General features: G+C 37.1%; 1 protein-coding gene across 1 annotated transcript in view; it reads left to right on the plus strand.

Annotated features, from left to right (window-relative positions):
- CPS1 (carbamoyl-phosphate synthase 1) overlaps positions 1–27371 on the plus strand; it is a 140392-nt gene that overhangs the window by 75387 nt on the left and 37634 nt on the right. The window contains exons 22-25 of the mRNA XM_068967575.1: positions 15324–15465; positions 16808–16873; positions 17340–17403; positions 19335–19516. Of these exons, the coding sequence (XP_068823676.1) occupies positions 15324–15465; positions 16808–16873; positions 17340–17403; positions 19335–19516 (454 nt within the window). The remainder of the gene's footprint in view (positions 1–15323; positions 15466–16807; positions 16874–17339; positions 17404–19334; positions 19517–27371) is intronic.

A 27371-nucleotide genomic window follows, 5' to 3' on the forward strand; every position in this document is an offset into this window, starting at 1 on the left:
GTTTTCTCCACTACATCCTGTGGAAATTCATATATATATATATGTATGTATATACACACTAGGTATGTGGTTGTGTAGTATTTTGAATGTAGAATGAGAATAGAAATGGTTGCTCACTTTAGTGGAACCCATTGATCTGATTTACTAAAAATAGTTTGTGTCCTCTGACTTCATTATCAACTCATACAACATATCTAAGTCTCAGTTTCACTCTAGTTTTAAAAAATATATTGTTTTATTTCACTATTAACTGTGCTGCTAAGATGAATATATAATATATTATGTATAAATTAATTGACTCTAAAGCAAAATAATTTTATTAGTTACTATATATTAATAGCCAATGATTTTAATCTTTAATACCCTAAACCATTTATCTAACAAACAATACTAATTATTGGACCTTATATAAAAGGTTATTTTTTCTCTGTAAAATAGGAACATTACTATGGGAATTTCCATGCCTATGAACTAATGCAAAAAAGACTTTTCCTTTTACATTTATGTTCCATGTGTTCAGTTCAGTTCAGTTCAGTTGCTCAGTCGTGTCTGACTCTTTGTGACCCCATGGACTGCAGCACGCCAGGCCTCCCTGTCCATCACCAACACCCAGAGTTTACTCAAACTCATATCCATTGAGTCAGTGATGCCATCCAACCATCTCATCCCCTGTTGTCTGCTTCTCCTCCCGCCTTCAATCTTTCCCAGCATCAGGGTCTTTTCAAATGAGTCAATTTTCTCATCAGGTGGCCAAAGTATTGGCCATGTGTTAAGACAGAATATTTTATGCACTGTCACAGATTTGACAGGCCTCTATTAATTTCAGTTAATAATGAATTGTATCAGTTACATCTTGAATAGAATAAAATTTCACATTAAACATTTAATGTCCTGAGAAATCTCATTGAATTTATTAAACCATGTTTTCTTTGTTTTACAAATAATTATGCATTTTGAAAGTATGTGAGAGAACTTGAATCTCACATGGGCGAGATTCATGTTTCATTTAAAATATTTTCAATGATGGCCACATCACTCATAAAATAAATATTATTTATTTTCTGCATATGTTTGATAGTTCCAAAACCCTTAAGTTAATTTAAAATAACATATACTTTGTATGTATATATTTATATATCTATTAATTGTCAGGACTTAACAGATTTTCCCTATGTCAATATCAGTGATCTCAGCTTGATAGGATGTGTATTTGCTTGATGACATTTCTCTTTATTAGGAGATGTTATTAGACCAAATGGTATTGTTAGTTCCCTTCAGTGGGTTTGTAACCTATTTTTGAAAATTTATGTAATCTTCAAATTTGGATTTGAAGATTTGTACATACTTAGGTATACGTGAGACAAGATGCTTTTAATGGACCAACAAGAGGCAGAAATGCAAAGCCAGGAAAGTACATGCATGTGTGCTAAGTCACTTCAGTCATGTTCAGTTCTTTGTGACCCCATGACGAGGATCCTCTATCCATGAGATTCTCCAGGCAAGAATATTAGAGTGGGTTGCCATGCCCTTCTCCATAGGGAAGTAGAATGCAGGTTAAAAACCAAAGCTCTAAGACCTTTGTGTATGTTATCTAAGTCACAGTTTAAGAGTTCATCTGTATCCATTCCTACCCCATAATTTATAAACAAAATTATGACTCAGAATATTTAAGTAAATTTTTCAAGATTTCAGGGTAAGTGCATATTGAATCCAGGATTTGAGTTCAGGACTTTTGAAATCCAAGGACAGTATCTTTTCTTCAATATATACCTATGTCATAGGAACCAAAGGAAAAGAGAATTATGAATAAATAATATAGGAAAAGACACTTTTAACAGTATGGCATGGTTTAGGGAGAGCAGAAAGGGAGAGAATTGAGCAAGTCCACCAAAATTGATGATGGGGAGATAGGAGTAGGAGCTAGATTATAAAGAACAAATGTGCAATGAGAAAGAGGAAGTAGGTAAATGGATAAATTCTACTTAGGAAGTGACAAATTGTGTTTGCTCTTTTTCTGTTATATTTCTGTTGTGTTTTGTAAAAGTGAAAATCTTACTATGAGAAGATTAAGGCTGTGAAGAGAAAGTAAGGTGATTATCTATTTTTTTGCTCACTGTAAATAGTTGGAGCCATACAGTTTCACTCATAATTACAACTTGCCTGCTATTCAGTTCAGTTCAGCTTCTTAGTCGTGTATAACTCTTTGTGACCCCATGAACCGCAACACGCCAGGCCTCCCTGTCCATCACCAACTCCTGGAGTTTACTCAAACTCATGTCTATTGAATCGGTGATGCCATCCAGCCATCTTATCCTCTGTTGTCCCCTTCTCCTCCTGCCCTCAATCTTTCCCAGCATCAGGGTCTTTTCCAATGAGTCAGCCCTTCGCATCAGGTGGCCAAAGTATTGGAGTTTCAGCTTCAACATCAGTCCTTCCAATGAACACTCAGGACTGATCTCCTTTAGGATGGACTGGTTGGATCTCCTTGCAATTCAAGGGACTCTCAAGAGTCTTCTCCAACACCACAGTTCAAAAGCATCAATTCTTCAGTGCTCAGCTTTCTTTATAGTCCAACTCTCACATCCATACATGACTACTGGAAAAACCATAGCCTTGACTAGATGGACCTTTGTTGACAAAGTAATGTCTCTGCTTTTCAATATGCTGTCTAGGTTGGTCATAACTTTCCTTCCAAGAAGTAAGCATCTTTTAATTTCATGTCAGCCGTCACCATCTGCAGTGATTTTGGAGCCCCCCAAAAATAAAGTCAGCCACTGTTTACTGCTATTAACATGCTCCAATTAAACTGTAAATTATATTACGGTAAATTTCAAAGGCCATAACGTCTTACTTTACTTTTATTAGGAGATTTTTCTTAAGAGCTTTTGCTGATTTGTGTGATTGAAGAATGGAGCTCACCATTCTAAAGTGTTGTGTCAATTCTAGAATAGATAAGAATGGCTTCCAAGTCTTTATTTACCATATATTTTCTTGGGAACTGATACTGCATAGAGTGAAACTCAATGATGTTTGTATGATAATAGTCCCATTAAATAAATGAAAGTATATTCTTGGCAGAAAGTAAAAATCAGAATTTCTCAATCATGCCACAGAAGGGAAATTGGAGTGGAAGAAAATGTATTATAATTCCTGATTGCCCAAGGGACTCACAAAATTATTAATTGGCAGATGTGTAGTGCAAAATATAAAAGCTCTGTGTTGGAAGACACTAGAAAGTAGCATCTCTAGGTTTTCATTATTTAAGTGACTATATGTTTACTAGGAGGGTCTTCCCAGGTAGCGCTAGTGGTAAAGAACCCACTTGCTAATGCAAGAGATTTTAACAGACATGGGTTGAATCCTTTAATCCTTGGTTGGAAAGATCCCCTGGAAGAGGTCATGGCAACCCACTCCAGTATTCATGCCTGGAGAATCCCACTGACAGAGGAGCCTAGTGGTCTATAGTTCATAGGGTCGCAAAGAGTCAGACATGACTGAAGTGACTTAGAATACACACATGCACACATGTATTTACTAGGAAGGCTCTGAATAAACTGTTTTCTAACAAATGGGGATTTTTCTAATTATTTTTTGTTGTCAAATAGAGATTTTATACACTGGGAGCATTATAATACTTAACATGGGCATTATAAACTCTATTGGGAATGAGCTACAATTAAGAAAGCTTTGATTTTAAAAATTATCTAAGTCTTCAAAATTGCAAATTTTTAGAAAAGTTTTTATAAGGAATATTCATAAATATGTAGAGTGGTAGTGAAGGCTATGATTTAATTAACCAGCAAACACAACTAAGGCAAAAGTACATAGCTATAATATTTATAATACAAGGATTTATATTTCTCTCATGACAAAGTACATTTCTGTTATGATACAGTTGTAAAAGAATTACTATTCTATTTTTGTAGAAGGTGAAACTGAGTCACACAGAGGTGTGTGTCCTGCTTTATGTCACACCAGTCAGAGGGAAGCAATAAATCTAGCCCAGGGCTTCTGCCTTCAGTTCTAGTCACTAACCCTTTTCAAAAGCTTCTTTGTAGAGATATGACTTTTAAATCAGACAGCTGGAGATCAGTTCCTCCTCAGCTGTCAAGTTGCGAGCTGCATGTTTTCCTGCCTGAATTGTTGACCTCACTTAGAGCAGAAGCCTTGTAAGAGATGTGCCCTTCTCTAGAACTCTTGTGAGGAAAACATGGGGGCCTGGCAGGGAGAAAGCCTTGGTGATTCACCTTAAAAGATGTAAACAGAATTTTCAAGGGTATGGAGAGCTAGCATAAGAATTTTCTTTTGAAATTTTGCTGTATTTAAAAGACAGACATCTCTGTGCATGTGTGTATGCACACATACATACAAATATGTATATTTTTTCTTTAAATAAAATGTAAATGCCTTATCTCCCGTGTTAATGAAAGTGTAAGTTTAAAGATCCTGAAGGATACAATGGAAATTAAAACAGTCTGCCTGAGCAATAATTGCAGATGCTAGATAATCACTCACTGGCTCCCAGGATTTTTCACCTGTTCATTCATTCCTGAAATGCCTTAAATGGGAGTAGGACCACCGCGTGTACGCTGGGAGCTAAGTGGGTGATGCCTCTCTCGAGGAGTGAGGCAGTGGCCTTGACTTCTGACCGGAGTAAATGCCTGAGTGAACATTATCTCCAGGAGATCGTTTATGCTTTGCAAGGGATATGAAGTATAGTGGGCCTTGCCCCCTCAAGATCTGGATACAGGAATGCTACAGAAAGAGGGAGGAGACTTAGACAACCCAAGGTGCTAAGGCCACATTTAGGGGACTTGCCAGTCGTGTTCTGCTAAACTCCTGTTGCTTCTCTACCTCCTCTTCCTCTTTCTCCTCTCTCATACCTGCTCCTTCCCCTTTTCCTTGTCTTCCGGCCTAGGCATTTATGAACCCCTTATTAACTAATTGGCACTGTGCTAACACTTGGCACGTTCATCACTTCATCCGATTAATGAGATTTTTATCTTAGTGTAGTTAGTTGGAGCCTAATTCTAGATTCAGCCAGTAATATTGGCTTATCTCAGGGTGAGTAGGCAATTAGGCACTATTTGCCTATGTAAATATAGTGATGGTAATGTAAAGGCCATCACATGGTTATGTTGATATTACACACTCTGCCTCTTACTGCACCTGCTATCTACCTTTGGCTGATGGTTGGGTTTAATTGATCATCCTTTGCTTTAGCTAGCTTGAAGTGGGGGCTACTGAGTTAGTTCTTGAATCTACAGTCATAAGTATAAAATAGATGAGAATTTTTGCTATCTGGATATTATATGTTTTCTTCTGAAAAACTCTCAGTAACAAAGATTTTTGACTTCCATGTGGATAGTAATCCTCAAATTAACATAGATCTAGTGTGACATGGTGTGACAAGACTTTAATCTGAGAATTTTTCCACATCCTCCTGAAAATGGCTTCAGATTTTCCCCCTTCCTAGAAAAGGTTTACATTTTCTTATTCAAGAATTGGGGAATATCGGTCAAAAGTTATTTCTACATATGTTACACTTAGCAAGAAAAAAAAATTCTAAGCAGTTTAGTTCAGTCGCTCAGTCGTGTCCAACTCTGCGACCCCATGAATCGCAGCACGCCAGGCCTCCCTGTCCATCGCCATCTCCCAGAGTTCACTCAGACTCAAGTCCATCGAGTCAATGATGCCATCCAGTCATCTCATCCTCTGTTGTCCCCTTCTTCTCTTGCCCCCAATCCTTCCCAGCATCAAAGTCTTTTCCAATGAGTCAACCCTTTGCATGAGGTGGCCAAAGTACTGGAGTTTCAGCTTTAGCATCATTCCTTCCAAAGAAATCCCAGGGCTGATCTCCTTCAGAATGGACTGGTTGGATCTCCTTGCAGTCCAAGGGACTCTCAAGAGTCTTCTCCAACATCACAGTTCAAAAGCATCAATTCTTCGGCACTCAGCCTTCTTCACAGACCAACTCTCACATCCATACATGACCACTGGAAAAACCATAGCCTTGACTAGACGGACCTTTGTTGGCAAAGAAATGTCACTGCTTTTCAATATGCTATCTAGGTTGGTCGTAACTTTCCTTCCAAGGAGTAAGCATCTTTTAATTTCATGGCTGCAGTCAGCATCTGCAGTGATTTTGGATCCCCCCAAAATAAAGTCTGACACTGTTTCCACAGTTTCCCCATCTATTTCCCATAAAGTGATGGGACCGGATGCCATAATCTTCATTTTCTGAATGTTGAACTTGAAGCCAACTTTTTCACTCTCCTCTTTCACTTTCAGCAAGAGGCTTTTTAGTTCCTCTTCACTTTCTGCCATAAGGGTGGTTTCATCTGCATATCTGAGGCTAACGATATTTCTCCCAGCAATCTTGATTCCAGCTTGTGCTTCTTCCAGCCTAGCTTTTCTCATGATGTGCTCTGCATATAAGTTAAATAAGCAGGGTGACAATATACAGCCTTGACGTACTCCTTTTCCTATTTGGAACCAGTCTGTTGTTCCATTATCAGTAAATAGGCTTCATGTAATTCTGGGCTTCCCTGGTGGCTCAGACAGTAAAGAAACTGCCTACAATGCAGGAGACCTGGGTTCAGTCTTAGGTCAGGAAGATCCCCTGAAGGAGGAAATGGCAACCCACTTCAGTATTCTTGCCTGAGAAATCCCATGGTCAAAGGTGCTTGGTAGGCTACAGTTCATGGAGTCACAAAGAGTCAGACACAACTGCGTGACTAACACACAAGATTCTAAGTAACAATTTCTAGAAGTCAAAGGAAGTTCACATATTGAGAATTATAATACGTTTGTTGCTTGGACAACATATGTGATATTTGGATAACTCCTCTGTGAGAACATGACTGTTTTTTTTTTAAGATTTTTATTTTTTTTGGTATGGATCATTTTTAAAGTCTTTGTTAAATTTGATACACTATTGCTTCTGTTGTTTATGTTCTGGTTTTTTGATTGCAAGCCATATGAGTGGGATCTTAACTCCCCATCCAGGGATCAAACCCTCATCCCCTGCACTGGAAGTTGAAGTCTTAACCACTGGACCTCCAGGGAAGTCTCATGCTTTAAACAAAGATGATGGATACATTTTAAAATATAGGGCTTCCAAAGAAACTTGTTTGTGAAATAACAAATTTTAAAATATCAGAGAATGCTTAATCAGTGTCAGTTTTCTACTGGAGCCTTAATGCAATATTTCTTTTTATCTGTTGGATTTCAATTCTGGATGTATAACAAACCTATGTTCATAGAAAAATCTAGGGTTTTGCTTACTGAATACTCTCTTAATTATTTTTAAAAAGAATACACTGAATTCATTTAAGATTATGAATAAATTTGTTAAGCAGATAAACAGAAGCACTATCCCATAGTATAAACTTCGCCTTTTAGCTCAGTCTGATCAGGTAAAAGCTATTTTCTTAATAAAAATATGCTCTTTTGAGTGTAGCAGAGCACTTTTTTTATATACTATTAAACATGGTGGCTCTGTGGTAAAGAATCTGCTTGCAATGCAGGAAATGTGGGTTTGATCCCTGGGTTGGGAAGATGCCCTGGAGGAGGAAATGGCAACCCACTTCAGTATTCGTGCCTGGCAAATCCCATGGACAGAGAAGCCTGGCGGGCTACAGTCCACAGAGTCGCAAAAGAGTCAGACACTTTTGAGGGACTGAGCATACACATTCATAGGATACAATTATGATATTATAATCGACAGTATATAAATATACCAGATTAAAAGTTATATAACAATATTTCTGGATTATTGGGATTGCTAAAGATTGGTTAAAAATGAACATAGGATTCAGGAGTTTAAAAATATCCTACTTAAAAATACCTATAATATAAATTTCTCATAGTATTTTCTTTTGTGTTGTGATTTGTTGTTTGTAATACCCTTTAAAGTGAAGTATAATTTTAAGTGTGTCATCAGCACTTGTAATGTTATAGCATTATTGTGATAGTGCTAAGTGAACTCAGATCCTAATAAATACTTTTCATACTCACATAGTTTCATATGAACATGGGATCTAATTGTTTGTCCTGGACACGAGAGATAAAAGATTAAGGTTTTCTTTAAATCCTCCGAGGACCTCACTGCTGTACAGAAATGAAGCGTGGTGCTCTCAAAAATTAACAGAAAATGGTGCTACTTACCCAATTTCCTGGGTTTTTATAATTTTCTTTCCTAAATGCTACTGCTGCTTTTGAAAAATGTCTATCTCATTTCTCTCAAGGAAAGAGGTAACAACCTGTCTCCTTGAAAGAAAAGATGAGAAGACAAATAACTTCTCCACTTGATTGCATTATTGAGATTGAGGCATGGGCTTGAACCCGTGAAATGCCAAAACAAATCAATGAAGCCCTGCAGAACTCAGAAGAGAGGCTGGTGAGGGGTCTTGGAACAGAGAACATACATCTTACTCAGTTCTCTTCCCTTTTGAGATTTGCTGTCATTACTGAACATCAGGCCTTCTCCGAAGCTTTTCTTAGCTCCTGCCTTTGGGGGGATTTTTTAAGAGAAGATAATAATACAATTGCAAGCCCATCCCATAATTGTAGGCCAGGTGGAGCACTCATTTTCACATTAGGGCCTTGTGCAATCTGGAGGGAAATTTGTTTAGTATTACTTATGAGTTGGTGGATCAGATAAAAGCCAGTCAAGTGGAAGAGAGGACTGTGTGAAGTACGTGGGCTCCCCTGGTAATTGCAGTGCTGCAGGCGTTCCTCTGGTCGGGTAATAGATTTCCCCAGCTCCTCTGTGCCAGGTGAAATTTCCTCATTAAGGGGAATTTATTCCATTTCCTTTTATCATTTATTATTGAAGACTAAGTGTGAGTGGAGGAAACCTCAGAGATGACAGGCTAGAATTTTAAACAACAAAATCTACACCGGAAGTAGAAGAGAAAGAGGAGAGAGGCTTGTTTTGTTTATAAAAGGAGAGAAGGCGGGAGAGAACACTTCTGCCTGTAGAAGCTGAGCCATCCTGTCTTACGGTTAAAAGATGATGGGAGAGTGTATAAAAGTATGATCGTCTTATTTTTAAGACTTTTTTCCCCCTCTAAAATTTCAGACTGTCATTTTTTGCTGCTCAGGAGAGAAAAACTGAAGGTTATGAAAAGGCCAGCCTCAGAGCTGTTTGGTGTTTCTTTGTTTTATTGTTTAGATTCTATTAAGCGATATTGAAAGTGTAACCTTTAAAGAGTTTGCCCTTGAACTCCGAAAGCAAGGAAAGCTGTTAGGAGAAAGAAAAGCTGTATATGGATTTTAGAGGATACAGTTCTGAAATATGGATTTAATGTGTTCATATTCATAAGAGTAAAGATAAACAAAGACTTACTAGCACACACAAATACATATCAAATAATGGAAGAGTAATTTATTTATTGTGCAGATTTTAAACCTGTGTGCTTTAGTGCAACATGCTCCATTCTGCTGAGCACATTTCTCACTTACTATAATGCTTTTTCAATTTACAACATAATATCAACGGAACATTTCCTATTGAGGATTCAAAAAATAGTTTTGAATTACAAATTCAAATTTTGTCTTTATTTTAGTAATTATTCTGTTTTTAAGTTTGTTCCGAATTAAGATTTCCCTTTGAAAAAGATAGGAATATGATAGCCCTGTCCCTAAAATAATTTTTACCTAGCTTGATTTTAAAAAACAAGTCTCATTCTGATGCAAGTTCTTTATAGCAGACAAAATGGAGGGCAGCCCAACATAGGCTGATGAAGATGAGGAACATATATCTAAGTCTCCACATTGTTAAATGAGCTTTATGTTCACTTCAGATTATTCATCTTGTATCTGATTCTGAAGAGGTTTAACCTTATCTAAATCACTGGCCCAAAGCTAATGAATCGTGTCTTCAAACTGTCTCTTCTTTTATTTTATTATAATGGAACTCAAAATAAAATTTTGTACCAGAACAAGTAGGGAATGAAGTGAATTTTCTACAGTGTGTAATGACAGGCCAGCCAATCTTATGTGATGCAGTGGATACAGTGGAGAGAGTGAATGAGGGAAATTTGGAGAGCAGCCACCTATGTCATCCTGTGGGTTAGGGACACCTCACAGAATAAGGACTCTGGTCAATATGGGAAGAAATCTAACTTGTCTGTATCTTTGTAACTGCCATGTTGGGTCAGAATCCTCATCTCTTTTTTCAGTGAGGAGGATTGCAATGTACTTTGCACTATTTCATGAACATGTCTAAAGAGTCGAAATTATTAACCAGTGAGGCCATGATTTCATTCTTGGCCTATAGAAGACATATCACTTTGAACTCCATAGGACTGTATCTATCCCAGATTTTCATTCAAGTTGAAATAGATGAACATGAATATATTCATATGCCATTCCAAATTAGTACACCCTAATTTTTAAGATATGTAAAAATATCATGCTATTGATCTAGTTATTTGAATACTGAGTGAAAGTTAAAGCAATTTTTGGCTCACCAAGAAAATATTCTGAAAATCATCTTGTGAGCTTAAAACATGCACTTTGCAGGTCTAGCTTGAAGCATCTGTTTTAGAACTCTCACCAGGTATGATTTGAAGGGGCACCTATGGAGAAATAGTTTTCACCCCTATTCTGAAACTCTGTCATTCATTATTCATTATTTTATGTTACTGTTGCTTTTCTCAGCATCCCCCTTAAATAATGAAAACTCTCTGTGGTGGGGATGCTATGGGAGCAGTAATGATTGAGTTAGTTTTAGCTATTTTTTGCCACAAAGCTGAACACAAAATTAATTCAATTTACTTTTGTATGCAGAGGGCCAATTTTATCAATCAACCTTTCTTTTTCTTTTCTTTTTTTAAATTTGTTTGTTGGTAAGAGTTCAATTTTATTTGGTGGGTGCAGGAGGAATACTGTGTATTCGCTGGAGATGTCTTTATATGCTCTATTGGACTTTTTGGTGGGAAAGAATAAGAGGAATTATGCATATTTCAGTAATAGAAATGCATAGCTGAATGCAGACAAAAAAAATGCAAATTTCTGCATCCTTAATAGAAATTTGAGGAATCTGAATGGTTTCTTTTTTTGTTTGTTTAATACTATTATTTATAATTTTTATTTAAATTATTATCACAATCTTTGAAGAACTGACTGACCCTCTGTACTATAAGAAAAATAAATCATTTGAAGCAAAAAAATAAAAAGACTCACCAATAGGGCTAAAGATAACTATGTTACTTCTGGTTATTTTTTGACTTGAAGAACTTGCATTTCTGCTAGTCCATAGTGATAATTATAGGTGTGATGGTTCTTTTCAAGGCATGTTTCTTAGTGTGTCTGTATCATTGTTGTTCAAGGTTAGAATGTAGTCATTTTAGTTAAAGTGATTGTTAATATGGTAACATAATATAGGTTTTGCCTCAGGTAGTTTTTTGCAATAATGAAGAAATGTCTAATTAAAGATTTATTTATTTATTGCTAGTTTTTCCTTTTACTGCTATCCCACAATGATGGGAAAGTGTTCTGGCAGGTATCTAGAAAAATCTATGGGTAAGAATTTACTCAGTGTTATATGTACAGTGTTTCTCCACCCAACTCAAGCTTCATACCAGTGTTTATAATAAGATTGCAGATCACAGAGAAAATGTGTAGTCTTTCCTCACACAGGTAAACATGATTTGAAACTGTTCAGTAAAGTCGTGATTTAAAAAGAACATCATCCAAAGTTTTAATTTAGGAAAATAGTTTACTTGTCAAGCATTTCCATTTTGAGCCTGAATGCACATTTGCACATAAACAAGTGAGCAATTGGTGTAAGAACATAGTCTTGGCAAGGAGAGTGGAAATATGCATTTCTAAAACAAGTAGAAACAACAACAAAAAATCTTTTCTCTGCTTTTGTCTGGAACTTTTTTTTTTTTTTGTAAAACTAAAAGCAAATGCCATCACTTTGAGTGTTTCAAGGGCCCTCAGAAGCTCATCAGTCACCTTCACCTGTTGGGTAAAACTTTTCCAGACTTCCCCAGTGGAAAACTGAAAGTCAAAATCACCCAGTCATGTCTGACTCTTTGCAACTTCATGGATTATACAGTCTATGGAATTCTCCAGACCAGAATACTGGAGTTGGGTAGACTTTCCCTTCTTCAGGGGATCTTCCCAACCCAGGGATTGAACCCAGGTCTCTCACACTGCAGGCAGATTCTTTACCAGCTGAGCCACAAGGGAACCCAAGAATACTGGAGTGGGTAGCCTATCCCTTCTCCAGTGGATCTTCCTGGTCCAGGAGTCAAACCAGGGTCTCCTGCATTACAGGTGGATTCTTTACCAACTGGAGCTCCTCGGGAAGCCCTTCCCAGTGGAAGTTGGGTGCATTTCCCCTGAACCACATCATCCTTTTGTGTGCATTTATCTCATAGCACCTCTCACTGTGCTATCAGAGAAATAGCAATTCAGTTGCCTCGTAATATACTCTCAGCTCCATAAATGCAGAGATTTGTTATTTTAATCTCTCTATCATTAAAACACATAGGACAGAGCTCTGATACACAGAGCACTTGTTTGCCAAGTGTTAAAACACTAATGAAGGGATGACAGTTAGTGTTGCTTAGCCTTCACCATCCACAATTCCCTACTAACTCGGATTTCCAACAACAAATCCTCTGTAAGTTCCTATATGCCCTGCCATGCCCATTGCTTCCTCACATTATTGCAGACCCAGTGCCCTTGCCTTGTCAACCCTTTTTTTCTGTATAAACTTGAATTTACTTGATGGCTTTGTATTCATCCCTCCGCTGCCATAGTATTTCTCAAGTGCAACCACTCACATGGTTATCTCTATTCTCTGACCTCACCATTACATAGCTTATTTCTCCATAAAATGTTCAGAATCACTCTCTATTGCTACATCGTCTCAAATACTATTTTGTATCTTCTTGAGCATCATTGTCTGGTAGAATTTTCTGTGATGATAAAATATCCTGTAATCTACAAGTGGATTACAGGATAAAATATCCTGTAATCTACTCTGTCCAACATAGTAGCCACTTGCCTGTATGGCTACTGAGCACTTGAAATGTGAGTAGTGAAAGTGTGGCTCTGAATAATTTCAAAAAATTTAAGCCAATTAACGTCTGAATTTAAGTAGTTGTGTGTGGCTAGTGGCTGCCGTCTGGGATGACATAGTTCTAGTTAGCACAGTGCTTGGCACATAGTAAATGACTGATAATACTTAATAGGTAGATTGTGTTTAGAAATTTGACAGGAAAATGTGTTGTTCTGGGGAGAATGCTTATCAAATACTTGAGAAGTTTAAGAAATCAAAATGAAATAGAAAAAAAGAAATTAAATTCATTAGGAGAAATAATAGATTTGAGAGATAGAAGAGAAAATAGGTCCCATTGAGAAAGCAAATTGACTAGGAACTGCTGAAGCTTCAGAAATCCAAACTAACACTGATACACAAAAGCTAGAGAAATAGTTATTTAATGTACCAGCTTGATTCTTTCTTCTGTGAACTCAGAATATGAATTAATTAAATTAAGAAAACTGAAGGATAGAATGAACAGAATGCTGTAGATTTAATTCAACCATACTCTATTAGAATTTTGATGAAAACGTTTTATTTATTATTACATCTTCTGGCAAAAACTTTTATATTTTAAAATCACTGTATTGACTATCAAACTGTTATAATTGAATTTTATTGTATCGACTACTGCTTGAAACAGCTTGGCCGCAGCTATTTGGTTAGAGATACTTTTTGTAGTATTTAATTCTTCTGTACCTTAATCCTTTGAAAATTATTTTGTGTACATTTTGAATTCTAGTTACAAGTGTATTTTAATTGCTTCTCTTTCCTGTAAAGTAAAAAAGCTCTAGAATTACAGTTTCCTTCATTCATGTAATAAATATTTATTGAATGCTGTCTGTGAGCCAGACAGTGAGCTAGGCTTTGGGAATAATCTGGTAAATGAAACAAATATCTTCTTTGCCCTCCTGGAACTAGAATCTAGCAGGAAAAATGTCTGGATACTGAAGAAAAACTAAGAAACATTAAAAATATCAGGAGATAATGTCACGCTAAAGGATATGGTTCCAACTATGCCCCTGGCTCCAACAAGAGTCAGTTAAAGGTCCAGAAAGATCCATGTGGGTTAGGGCAGACTAAGAAGGCTTTGAGGATGAGCTTTGGCTTTAGCTGACCTATGGGGCATGGCTGGGATTTGGAGAGAGGACAGGTAGGTGATGGGAATGTTAAAGGTGTTACAGGTGAGAGACATACCGTGAATGGTGTCTACACTGTGGAAATCATCATGGGAAAGTGAGGAGACAAATCTGGTTTGAGTGGAAAAAAATATCAAAATCACAGAACTGTCTTCTCAACACAGAGAGATATGTGACACTAGTAAATAGAGATAGTTTATGAAGAGGACACCCAGTCCAATGCCATGTTGGGATGCCTAGGTAGAGAAATTCTCAAAGCCCATAAAGACCTGGAGCACAGGTCAGACACTGGAGGAGGGGCTGTGAGTTTGGGAATTATCAACTAGTTATGTAGGACAACTGGTCATTATGAGCCAATGGCAGTGGCTAAATTTAGGAAGGGAGAGAAAGTAGCCAGATGTAAGCAGGCAATGGAGGAAAAAGCCATAGAGAATAAACAGTAAATTGTTGTTGTAGTAAAGTAGGGTGGGAAGCAAATTATTGCCAGAGACGTATATTTTTAAAGAATGAAACATCAAAAGGGTCACATACTGACAGACTGTGAGGATGAAAATTAAGAAAGTGCTCCTGGGTTTAGAGTGAGTGAGTGAGTTAAGTCGCTCAGTCGTGTCCGACTCTTCGCGACCCCATGGAGTATAGCCTACCAGGAGCCTTCATCCATGGGATTCTCCAGGCAAGAGTACTGGAGTGGGCTGCCATTTCCTTCTCCAGAGGATCTTCCCAACCCAGGGATCGAACCTGAGTCTCCCGCATTGCAGGCAGACACTTTAACCTCTGAGCCACCAGGGAGCCTCCTGGGTTTAGAAGGTCCTGACTATTTTTGAAAGAACAATTTCATTAGGACAGTGGATTCAGAAGCTACTTTTCAGGAAATAAGAAGAGAAGAGGATATATAGGATGTGGGAGTGGGAAAACACGTGTTTGAGAAAGCTGGCACTGCTAATAGTAGACTTCATAGAGCCTAGACCACTTAGTGGGTTATGTGTGTATTTTTAAAAGTTAGCAGACCTACTTGGAAAGTTGGAAAATAAGGAGACTGGTGATTTCAAAATTGACTAGTTCACTACTTCTTACTGTGTCTGGTCTAAACTTGAATTCTCTTTTTCATTAAATCCTAGTGAGTCCATTACAGAAGAAACCCTGAAAAAGGCAAAGGAGATTGGGTTCTCAGACAAGCAGATTTCAAAATGCCTCGGGCTGACTGAGGCCCAGACAAGAGAGCTGAGGTTAAAGAAAAACATTCATCCTTGGGTTAAACAGGTAAAGGAATAAAAGAATTTTTCTTTCTTCCTAGGATTCCACGGGTAAAATATGGGCACCAATCACGGGAGCCATTTTTAATAGAAAGAGGTGGAATTTGAAAGTGAATTTACTTGTTCATCTGATGTGCATGATGTCACTTATTTTATTCAGAACAGGATTGATTTATGATTTAAAGGGGAAAGGATGTAGGGGAATTGGGATGTAGAAGGAAGAGTGAGAACATGATTTTCTTGGCCTGAATGAAAAAAAAATTAAAATGACCTCTCCTCTACTTTTTGACCCATGTGCAAATATATCAGTAGTAAGAGAAATCCTTAGTGTAATAGAAAGGCTTGAAATGCCCTAGTGTAGTGGCTGACTCTCTTGAATAGTTATCTCTTTTGGCACTGACTTTTTACAGGGTAATACTTTATTTTAAGTGCCCTATCATTATGATCCATTTAGTATTCATTGTGATAGGGCTGGGCATAATGAGCTCATCTAGTATTCATGACAATCACACTAGAACTTTCATAGGTGTACCGTTGTGATTCTTTTTGGCCTTTAGGAGAAGAGATGCTTTGGCTTAAAGTACCACCAGCTGGTTTTTGTCCTTTAAAATCATTGGCTTTTCCCTGTGTGCTCAGGGGGCACACACATAACCTTAGGTCTGGGACTTGATGCCAAATATTTCCTACTCAGCGATTATTATCTTTCTTCCTTCTCACTTGCCTTACATTACTTTGCCCTGTTGGCCCCAAAATTTTGCTCACTAAGCCGAGCTCCTGGCCCTTGAGAGCTGAATTGATTTACTTTCCCCAAATATGTTCAATGAGATCTAGTCCCCTTCCCTACTTGTCTATGCTTTGTGGTATTTAATCATCCCATTGAGCAGTGCCATAGGTAACTTCAGTCCTATGCATTAATCTGCAAACCAAAGACATCCATATATATATAGATCATTTTGTTCTGATTTTAGGTTTTATTTGTAATTGCTTAAGACAGATGGTTGGGTAAGTTTTCCTGGTAACCAGTTGACTATAATGAGCATTTTCTTGTGTTCCTGAGAGCTAATACATAGTAATCTGATACTCTGTAATGTGTATTGTCATTCATTGCCCAAGAGATAGCTAAATCATATTGTTTTTTTTCTCTGCTCTCACTTCTATAATTAGAAAGCTACTGGATGATACATACATTTTTCTTTTCTTTATATTTGATAGAAATGGGCATTAAAAGAATATGAATGCAGAACCAAAAAAAATCCACAATCTTCTTGAAAAAAAATTGTATTAAAGGGGAATAAAAATCCACATGTATGTATGTATTTATTTTATGTATGTATTTATTTCTCTTTCAGATTGATACACTGGCTGCAGAATACCCATCAGTAACAAACTACCTCTATGTTACCTACAATGGTCAGGTAGGAACTGCCAAAGTTCTATAATACAGAAGGGTCTACATTTAGTAGATGGTTTATTTACTAGTATATTTAGTAAATAAAAATGACATCATTTGAATTGAATGTAATGATGTACTTTTGTACTCAGTCTTTTAAGAATTGCCTTAAGATGATGAAATAAAACAAGTGGAGAGATAAAGATAACGGTTACATGATTGACACAACATTATAAATTAATAAAAAAAGACTGGTGACATAAACATAAAATTATACTGTTTTCTCATGGCTAATTGAAAATACTGAATAATTTTTTTACAAATAAGTAGGGTTTATATAACATTTTATACTTCTGGATTCCCAAAGACTAATAGAAGATTCATATCAACAAAAGAAAGAATGATAAAGACACACTCAAAGGCATGATACAGTTAAACTAGAGGGAATAATAACATAATAATTGCCACATCTTCCTTTTTCTCCCCCTTAGGAGCATGATATCAATTTTGATGATCATGGAATGATGGTGCTGGGCTGTGGTCCATATCACATTGGTAAAGTGATAATTTATATTTACATAGAACTTTTCAGTTTATATAGTACTTTTCACATATGTTAATTCCATTATTCTAAGAACTATGTAAAATAAAAGCTATCAAAATAAAAATTTTACAAATTAGGAAACAGAGGTTCAGAGCTATGTATCCCAATGTATACAGCTATTAAATGAAAGAAGTGAAGTGAAGTGAAGTCGCTCAGTCATGTCCGACTCTTTGCGGCCCCATGGGCTGTAGACTACTAGGCTCCTCTGTCCATGGGATTTTCCAGGCAATAGTCCTGGAGTGGATTGCCATTCCCTTCTCCAGGGGATCTTCCCACCCCAGGGATCGAACCCGGGTCTCCCGCATTGTAGACAGACGCTTTACCGTCTGAGCCACCAGCAAATGAAAGAAGTAGGGCTCAAATGTAGGTCTCAACCACAAATTCCATCTCCTTCCCTTTTATCTTGTTATCCCTTTTTCATTTTCATTCTCATGAGCTAAACTTAGCCTCTTACTGGGGTTGGGGAGTGAATTACACTTTAACTTTTTCTCTTTCTGTATAATTTTTCACAAAGATCTGTATTTGCTCAATAACTTTATACATAAAAGAGTAATCGTTTTTGTAGATCCAATGTCTGACTTAACATATGATGTGGGTTGACATCAGATGCAAAGAGCTCATCTCATTGGGACCCAGGAAGAGTATCACATAGTTTAATTAAAACATTCTCACCAGAATTTGTTGTATTTCTCCCAGTCACTTAAAATTAGATATTTAATAATGAATCAAGATCTATTACAGTTGCAAAGTATATATTTAAGTAGATATTTCTTAGCAAATATATTTAACATCTAGCCTCTGCAAGGTGTTCTAATATGGAAATGATGAAACATATGATTTAAATGTATTTTAAACATAGAGTTTATTACAGTTTTTACAATTAAGTGTTTTAGGATATGGTGGTTTGCCAAGTTTTGGCCAAACCTTAAAGTAGGCTGAAAGCGTTTATACCTTTGCCACTTTATCTTATGCTTAAATAGCCTGGACAACTTCACCAGGACCTACCCTTCTCTAAACCTTTCTTCTTTCCTTTTCAAATTTCACTTAATTTATGCAACCATTCTACATTGCTTTAGGGTCTAAGAAAGATTAGCTGAGCCAATAATCAAGTGTGTACTTAATTGATAGTGAGATTTAACATGCTACTATATTTGGACAACTTATCATGCTGACAAGCATTTTTAGGAGACAAAGTCCTAATGCAAAGGATTAGTACAAATCCCTGAACTTCAGTTCTATGGCATCTCAGTAGAGGTGATATTTTGAGGCCATTTAGGCCATTATTATACATCAAATCACTTCCTAGAAGGTCACTCACTCTGCATGGGGTGGCCTTGCCAAGCTTAAAAGGATATGCTTGGAAAGGCCAGGACTTTCCAATCAATCAAGACATGTCAGAGCTGCAAGGTACCTCAGGGATCATTGGGTTTGGCTCTCAGACAGCAGGGTAAGTGGAAGGACTTAAACAAGAACTCAAGTGTTCTGATCACAAACTTTATTGTGTGTGCTGAGGTCAATATGTTCACTTTGAGTTTCTTTTCAGTAAATGAGGTTTGTAGAGATTATTATTATAGTTCTCATCCATTAACTTTGAGGTTCTGAATGTTCCAAATACTGAGATTACCTCTTGCAGAACTTAGTATACAAAGCAAGCTAGCCCGTCGTTGTGGTTTAATGGTCCCCGTTTTTCCTAATAATAGTATAGTAGGAACCAGTATGCATAATATCAATAGATCTGACATTTCTATTTGGGAAAAACATTGAATTGAAAGGGCTATTAGCTTCCTTAGCCTTGAGTGACTGGCAATATATTTGTACTTCTCTTTGTGTTATAACTTCAGGCTTCTCTTCCCTCCTCTCCCCAATTTCATTGTCTCTGTAGGTAGCAGTGTAGAATTTGATTGGTGTGCTGTCTCCAGTATCCGCACATTGCGTCAGCTTGGCAAGAAGACAGTGGTGGTGAATTGTAACCCTGAGACCGTGAGCACAGACTTTGATGAGTGTGACAAACTGTACTTTGAAGAGTTGTCTTTGGAGAGAATCCTGGACATCTACCATCAGGAGGTAAAAAAGAAAAAAAAAAAAAAAGAAAGGGAAAAAAAAGAATAAAAATATATACAATGCATACTTTATATATGTGTATCCATGTATGTAGATTTATGTTGCAATTTACCTTCAGAGAAACAGCTTCTGGTGTCTTCCATTATCTAATTTTGAGATGAAACTCTGAAAAATAATCACTCTAGCCTTAGATTCTTGAGGCCGTGGCACAGAGTAATTCTTTTTCATATAAAATACACCTTTTCTTTCTCAGCATTCCATCTATACTGAAAATTCTTCTTGGTAACATGTGCCAGACACATATTAATTAGCATAAGACAGCCCCAGTAGATATTTTGTAAAGCCATTTAATTGATCATGTAGACCCACGATAAGAAGCCTCTCTTTAGTTCACATTCTGTTGTTTAATGATGACCACTTCTCAGAGGAGACAAGTTAGTCATTCACAAAAGACTGGTTAATTCTTTGTGCTACAGATGAAGCTGTTAGTCTTCAGTGTAAAAATCAATGAGTTCATTCTAAATGATTTTGGTAGCATTATAGCCTTCTCTTAAGTAGCTCTTCTACTTCTATTCCAATATTATAGAGTGTATCTTCACTGTGGTTTATATGATCCTAGGTTAACAAGTTATTTTACAATTAAAAAAATGCAATTGAAAATTTTAGTCTTGCCTTTTGAAGTTGATTATAATTAATTTCCTACTGCAGAGAATCATCCCTATGTACAAAATATGGTCACTTAAGGAAAAAACAATTAACCTGGAGCCACAAGACTTAAATTTTTAACTTGAAACTTTGTTGATTTGTGCCAGTTATTTAAATTCTCTGTGCTTCATCTTTGTTGTTGTTGTTAATGAATCATATGAGTGTTAAAACATGGTACATGTAGGTACTGTGATGGTAACATAGATTTGTGGTTGAGATTGCACTGTTGAATATAAAGTATAGTGCTAGAACAATGTGATGATTTTATTATTGTGAAAAGAAATAGACAAATTTAGGATTAATGTATAATCATAGTTTTTTATTTAGGCCTGGCCTACTAATCTTTTAATATAATGAAACGAAACCATTAGGTACAGCTTCCCAGGTGGCTAAGTGGTGAAGAATTTGGCTGCCAATGCAGGAGATGAGAGTTTGAGCCCTGGGTCAGGAAGATCTCCTAGAGGAGGAAATAGCAACCTACTCCAGTATTCATGTCTAAAAAATCCCATGGACAGAGGAACCTGGCAGGCTACAGTCCACGCGGTCGCAAAGAGTTGGACACAACTGAGCACAGCACACGAACCACTAGGTAGAATATACACAATTTTCAGTTCTTTCACTGACCAGACTTTTCTCATAATTTCTTTATTCATTTTAGATAAACTTGTGGGGATCAAAGCAAGTACATATTCTACAAATATTTCTTGAGTATCTTTTAAAAATCAGGTTCAGCAAGATCAGTTCAGTTCAGTTCAGTCGCTTAGTCACGTCCAGCTCTTTGCGACCCCCATGGAGTGCAGCACGCCAGGCCTCCCTATCCATCATCAACTGCCGGAGTTTACTCAAACTTATGTCCATTGAGTCAGTGATGCCATCCAACCATCTCATCCTCTGTCATCGCCTTCTGCTCCCACCATCAATCTTTCCCGGTATCAGGGTCTTTTCCAATGAGTTAGCTCCTTCGCATCAGGTGGCCAAAATATTGGAGTTTCAGTTTTAGCATCTGTCCTTACAATGAACATTCAGGACTAATTTCCTTTAGGATGGACTGGTTGGATCTCCTTGCAGTCCAAGGGACTCTCAAGAGTCTTCTCCAACACCACAGTTCAAAAGCATCAGTTCTTCAGTGCTCAGCTTTCTTTATAGTCCATCTCTCACATCCATTCATGACTACTGGAAAAGCCATAGCTTTGACTAGACAGATCTTTGTTGGAAAAGTAATGTCTCTGCTTTTTAATATGCTGTCTACGTTAGTCATCTTTTCTTCCAAGGAGCAAACGTCTTTTAATTTCATGGCTGCAGTCACCATCTGCAGTGATTTTGGAGCCCCAAAGGATAAAGTCTATCACTGTTTCCCCATCTATTTGCCATGAAATGATGGGACCAGATGCCATGATCTTAGTTTTCTGAATGTTGAGTTTTAAGCCAACTTTTTCACTCTCCTTTTTCACTTTCATCAGGAGGCTCTTTAGTTCTTCTTCGCTTTCTGCCATAAGGGAGAAATATTCAGGGAGGATAGAGAGCTGTAAAACCAGGCACTTACCTTTGAGACGTTGAAATAAAACTGGGATTAATGACATAATATCTGAAAAGTTACATAATTATTAAAAAATATTAAGAAGCATTACGAGCGATAGTGGCAGGCAGTTAACACGTAGTTAATGATTTCTGTATGAAGTGGTTTAAGGAAAGATGGAAAACTTCTATAGTTGCCTTCATACATATGAATGCTAATGAAGTCCTTCTATAACTGAATTCAGTATGATAAAAATCAATAAACTGGCCCTTATTTGAAGCTAAAATTGTTTTCTTTTTTTAGTGCCACTACATGTACTGAGGTAATTTTAAATGTTGTGTTGAAGAGCATGAGAACAGTATACCATTGATACATTCTTTATGCTACCCTACAAGAAATGTGATTTTAATATATCACATGCACACATCAGGCACATATGTGTGTATATTTGTGTATACGTTTCCTTGTATAAGTTTGTTATGTATCACAGCAGGCTTTACAGGCATTGTCTCTCATAATGGATGTGCATCAACCTTCAGGAGGCTGCCCTTGTTCGACCTTGGATGCCCCTAGTGATCAGGAAGGCACTGAAGCATTCAGTAGTAAATTTGAAGAAAATTGGAAGCACGTCTAATCTTATTTAAAAGCACGCATTTGAGTCACTTAGAAGGGCAATAGGCTTTCCCAAGGATACATAGCTACATGGGGTGATAGAAAATATGATAGGTCCCTTGGTCCAGGTCACTTGGTTGAGTTCAGGACCAAGCTTGTTTCCATGGCATCAAAGGAGCACCTCGAAAGAAAACCTTGAGGGGAAATCAGAAAAGTGATGTGCCCTGTGAGAAAAGCAGGCTGCTTTGGAGGGATGTCTGGATCAGAAGTTGAGTGAGAGAGGATGCTAGAAATGCTGAAATCTCCTTGCACTTCTTCTTCTTTTTTTTTTTTAAATAGAAAAATTTGTAGTGATATATCCCTTTAGCTGCAGGCATTTTTTTTTTTTTTATGCTTGTAAAGGGCAAATCCTTTAAACTGAAGTCATTAATTCCTTATGATTGTATTCATGGATTCTGCTCCCTGAGAAGAGCTTTACATTTTTATTTTTTATGTTTTGGTGTGTGAGTGTGGAGAGGAGCCAAGACGTTGAGAAGTGGGTGTCTGCCATCTATAAAGCTTCCCAGGTGGTGCTAGTGGTAAAGAACCTCCCTGCAAATGCAGAAGACTAAGAGACACGAGTTCAATCCCTGGGTCAGAAGATCCCCTGGAGAAGCGCAGGACAACCCAGTCAAGTATTCTTGCCTAGAGAACCCCCACGGATAAAGGATCCTGGGAGACTACAAAGACTAGGATCCTACTGAAGCGACTTAGCACACCATCTACATGGCTTTGATGGATGATATTTTTTGCCTGGTTCAGTTTTGTTTAGGACACTCCTTAAAAAGGAAAAAGATATTCTCAAATTATATTGAGGCATATGAGTTGAAAATGATACTTTGTTTATAGAAGTGCTAACACTGGTCTTCTCTTTTAGTAGTGTGCTCAGTCACACAGTCTTGTCCAACTCTTTGAAATCCCATGGACTGTAGCCTGCCAGGCTCCTCTATCCATGAAATTTTTTAGGCAAGAATACTGGAGTGGGTTGCAATTTCCTACTCCAAGGGATCTTCCCAACTGAGGGATCAAGCCCATGTCTCTTGCATCTCCTGCATTGGCAGATGGATTGTTTACCACCGCACCATCTAGGAAGCCCCTCTTTTATTAGATCTATTGTTAGATCTGTTTCCCTGGGCTGCTGCTGCTGCTGCTGCTAAGTCGCTTCAGTCGTGATGGGTTATGCAATAATCTTTATAGACTATGACGATGAGGGAGACTCTCACAGATCCTTTCTAACTTCACATTTCCCTTTCTTTCTTTGGAGACTCATGGTTTGAAAAGTTATAAGCAAAGCACATTAATTTTCTTTTACTTCCAAACCCTATTTGGGACCCATTTCTTAATTCTTTTAGTATTTGCTCATTAAAAAACAGGTCGAGTTTAAAAATTCAGGCAACATGTTTGACACTTTATGATGTCCTGTCTGATTTGAGTCCTGATTATGTATTTTTTTTCTTTTATGATGTGTAATTTACTGGATCATACCCTATAAAGATGTACTCTGATTAATGATTTAATTCTCCTATTTTTAACACCTAAAGCCATATGTATTGGAGAAGGACATGGCAACCCACTCCTGTGTTCTTGCCTGGAGAATCCTGTGGACAGTGGAGCCTGGCGGGTTACAGTCAGCAAATGGGTCACGGGGTTGGAAAGAGTCAGACACAACTGAGCAACTAAGCACATCATATTATAATAGACAGTGGTACCTTTGTATTACAGCTTGAGTTAAGTGAATCAAAGAGTGACAGACATGAATCAGTGATAGGCAAAACACCTTAGGGAATGGATCACTCTAAACTAGAATTGGGTTTCATTCCTAGCATTTGGTTTCATTGCAATTAAATATTATCTTAAGATCCTGTCTGAAATGATACAAATGTTTTAATAAAATGTGAATTACTGAAATATAATGCATGTGCAACCTCACTGATTGACGTATAAATAGTGAAGATGTAAATTAGAGAAAATACATGAAATTTAAAAAATCAGCGCTATTTTTTGGTGAAGTAAATGATATTTCTGTTAGTAAGACAAACTTTCTTATATTGCATTCTGACTATATTAAAACATTTAATTTGTCTGTAAAATAAGGGCTGACCTAAGTGATTAATATGTAAAAGAAACTGAAATGATCTGAAATACATCTGAAGTATTTTCTGTTAATTCCTCACCACTAAAAATAAATTTGCGGTGTGATTTCAGTTTAAAAATTATTGGAGAAATATTTTTGTAAGGTGATGCCTTAGCTTCATGATATCAGATTTAAAAACTAGGAAACTAAGCTACAAACAAGTTTAGGTAAGATCAGTAGAACTTTGGAAGCCTAGTGGAATTATTTTAGGCCTAACATATTTAGAAATCTGTGAAACAAATCTGTATTTTAGAATATTTTGCTTCAGTAAATTACTTGAAATTAAGTGTAAGTGATTATATATGATATTAATTCATCTGTGTAGGATACCAGATTCTCTTCTCTTAGTCTCTACAAGCTCTGTGCTTAGAGTTGGGACCAATTTAAAATAAAATTCTTCCACAAAATTCTCCTCTATTAACTTCATCCCTCAAATATGTTCTCTGTTACTGAATTCCCTTTGCTGTGCAGGCAAAATCTGCACTCAACCATCACACCATTACTCAGAAACATTCCTATGGACATGATTTATCTTCCAAGTAATGGTCTTTATTTTTGGAGGTCAAAGATGAGAATAGGATATTGGAGTGAAAGTGTTTCTATCTACTACTTCCCAAAAAGAATGTTTAAGAAATATCTCTTCTACCCTTTAACATTCACCACCTTTGAAACAAGCCAGGAAAAACAGGATTGATTTCAAATTCATACTTGGCATATTAGGTAAGCATAGCTGCTTTACAATATGCAGAATCTCATTCAAGTAATTCTGTGTTTGCTAGGTAAGAAATATCAGCAAGTCACTTGACCCTTACCAAGCCTGTTTATTTAGCTGTAAAATAGGTATAAGTAATAATTGCCTCAGAGTGAAAACCATGAGGGTCAAAATGTAGTTTAGGTGTATAGTAATGTACTAAATGGGCTTCCCAGGTGTCACTAGTGGTAAGGAATCCAGTTGTCAATGCAGGAGACATAAAAGATGTAAGTTCAATCCCTGGATTGGGAAGATCCCCTAGAGGAGGGCATGGCAACCCACTCTAGTATTCTTGCCTGAAGAATCCCATGGGCAGAGGAGCCTGATGAGCTACAGTCCATGGGGTCACAGAGTCAGACATGACTGAAGTGACTTAGCATGTACACATAGAATGTATTTAAGTAGCAGTAGTTTATATTATGGGGCTTCCCAGGTAGCTCAGTGATAAAGAATTTGCCTGCCAAGAAGGAGACCCAGTTTGGTCCTTGGATCTGGAAGATCCCTTGGAGAAAGAAATGGCAACCCACTCCAGTATTCTGGCCTGGGATCCTGTGGATAGATGAGCCTGGTGGGCTACAGTCCATGGGGTTACAAACAGTTGGACACGAAACAGGAGCAGCAGTTTGTATTATTATTTCTAAAGTTGTTAATTTATTGAAAAATTGAAATCAATTCCATAGAGTTATTTTGGAAACTACTGATGTATTTATTACACACAGCTTTTTTATTCATCTTTAAATGCCTATTTTAGTCCAATTGACTCTAATATTTGCTCATAGCTGGTTACTTCTCCCTTAATTTTAGAATTTATTTTTAAAGACTTTCACATAAGAGACTTTTTGTATATATTTAATATTTAATTGAAGAATTAGTTTCTTAGTCTCTAAAATATTAATGCCACTAATAAACTAAAATAATAAGCAAATAAAAATACTATAGTTAAGAAAATAATTTTTATTAAAAGTTTTACAAAAAATAAATAGTGAACATAAAAATGATGATAAAAGCAGCTTAAGTGTACTCATAAGTATGCAGAAATGTGGACCGTTATTTTCCATAATGTTTACAATGCATTTAAATACTCAATTGCAGGGTGTTTGCTTAGGCAGTATATAATTTCTCTTATCAGAGAGAAATTAGTTTCGCCCCTTTCGGTAATATTTCAGAATAATTTCAAACAGTGACAAAAAAACATTTGTGTGTGTGCTAAGTCACTTCAGTCATATCCAACTCTTTGTAACCCTATGGACTGTAGCCTGCCAGGTTCTTCTGTCCATGGGATTCTCCAGGCAAGAATACTGGAGTGGGTTTCCATTTCCTCCTCCAGGGGATCTTCCCACCTAGGGATTGAGCCCGCGCCTCTTATGTCTGCTGCATTGGCAGGTAGATTCTTTAACACTAGTGCCATCTATTACTTCAGTAATATTCAATTGTAGGTTGTTAAGGCAAAGGTAAATTATGCCAAGATCAACGGCCTATCTGATATTGTAATATTTTCTAAGATAAATAATAATGTCTTATTTATACACTTACAAGGTGTAACACCTTTAATGTTTATTATCCTATTTGATCTACATACACAGAAGTCTTATGAAGTAGACAGGTATTATTATCCTAATTTTATAGACAAGGGGATGGAACCCCAGGGAGAGTTTCACAGAGGGAACCAGGAAGGAGAGGGACTTCTAAGTCCAAATCCAATTCCACACTGTCCCTCACTGATGCCCCCATCATCTCTGTAACACTAGTCTTGAGAAATTTGGGATTTTGGGGGCTTGAAAAAAAACTTAGTATTTTGACTATTCATAGGAGATTAATGTTAATGATTCAAGGACTGCTTATATGGCAAATAGTACAGAAATACGAATTAAAAACAGTTATGGGTACTGTTCAGGTACCAAGGCAGCAGTAGAGGGGAGAGGATGTCAAAGTGAGAATTAGGATTTAGACTGCACTTCAGGTGTGGTTAGTTTAGATAAGGGGAAGGGGAAGGAAGGAAGGAAACAAGGCCGGGAAAGGTTAAGCGGTGAGAGAGCTTGCTGGTGGGAATGCATGTAGGTGGTGACAGTAGGTAGGTGGTCTTCCTGGCACTGAGAGGAGT

Source organism: Capricornis sumatraensis, chromosome 3 (genome assembly GCF_032405125.1).
Source record: "Capricornis sumatraensis isolate serow.1 chromosome 3, serow.2, whole genome shotgun sequence".
Classification (NCBI taxonomy): domain Eukaryota; kingdom Metazoa; phylum Chordata; class Mammalia; order Artiodactyla; family Bovidae; genus Capricornis; species Capricornis sumatraensis.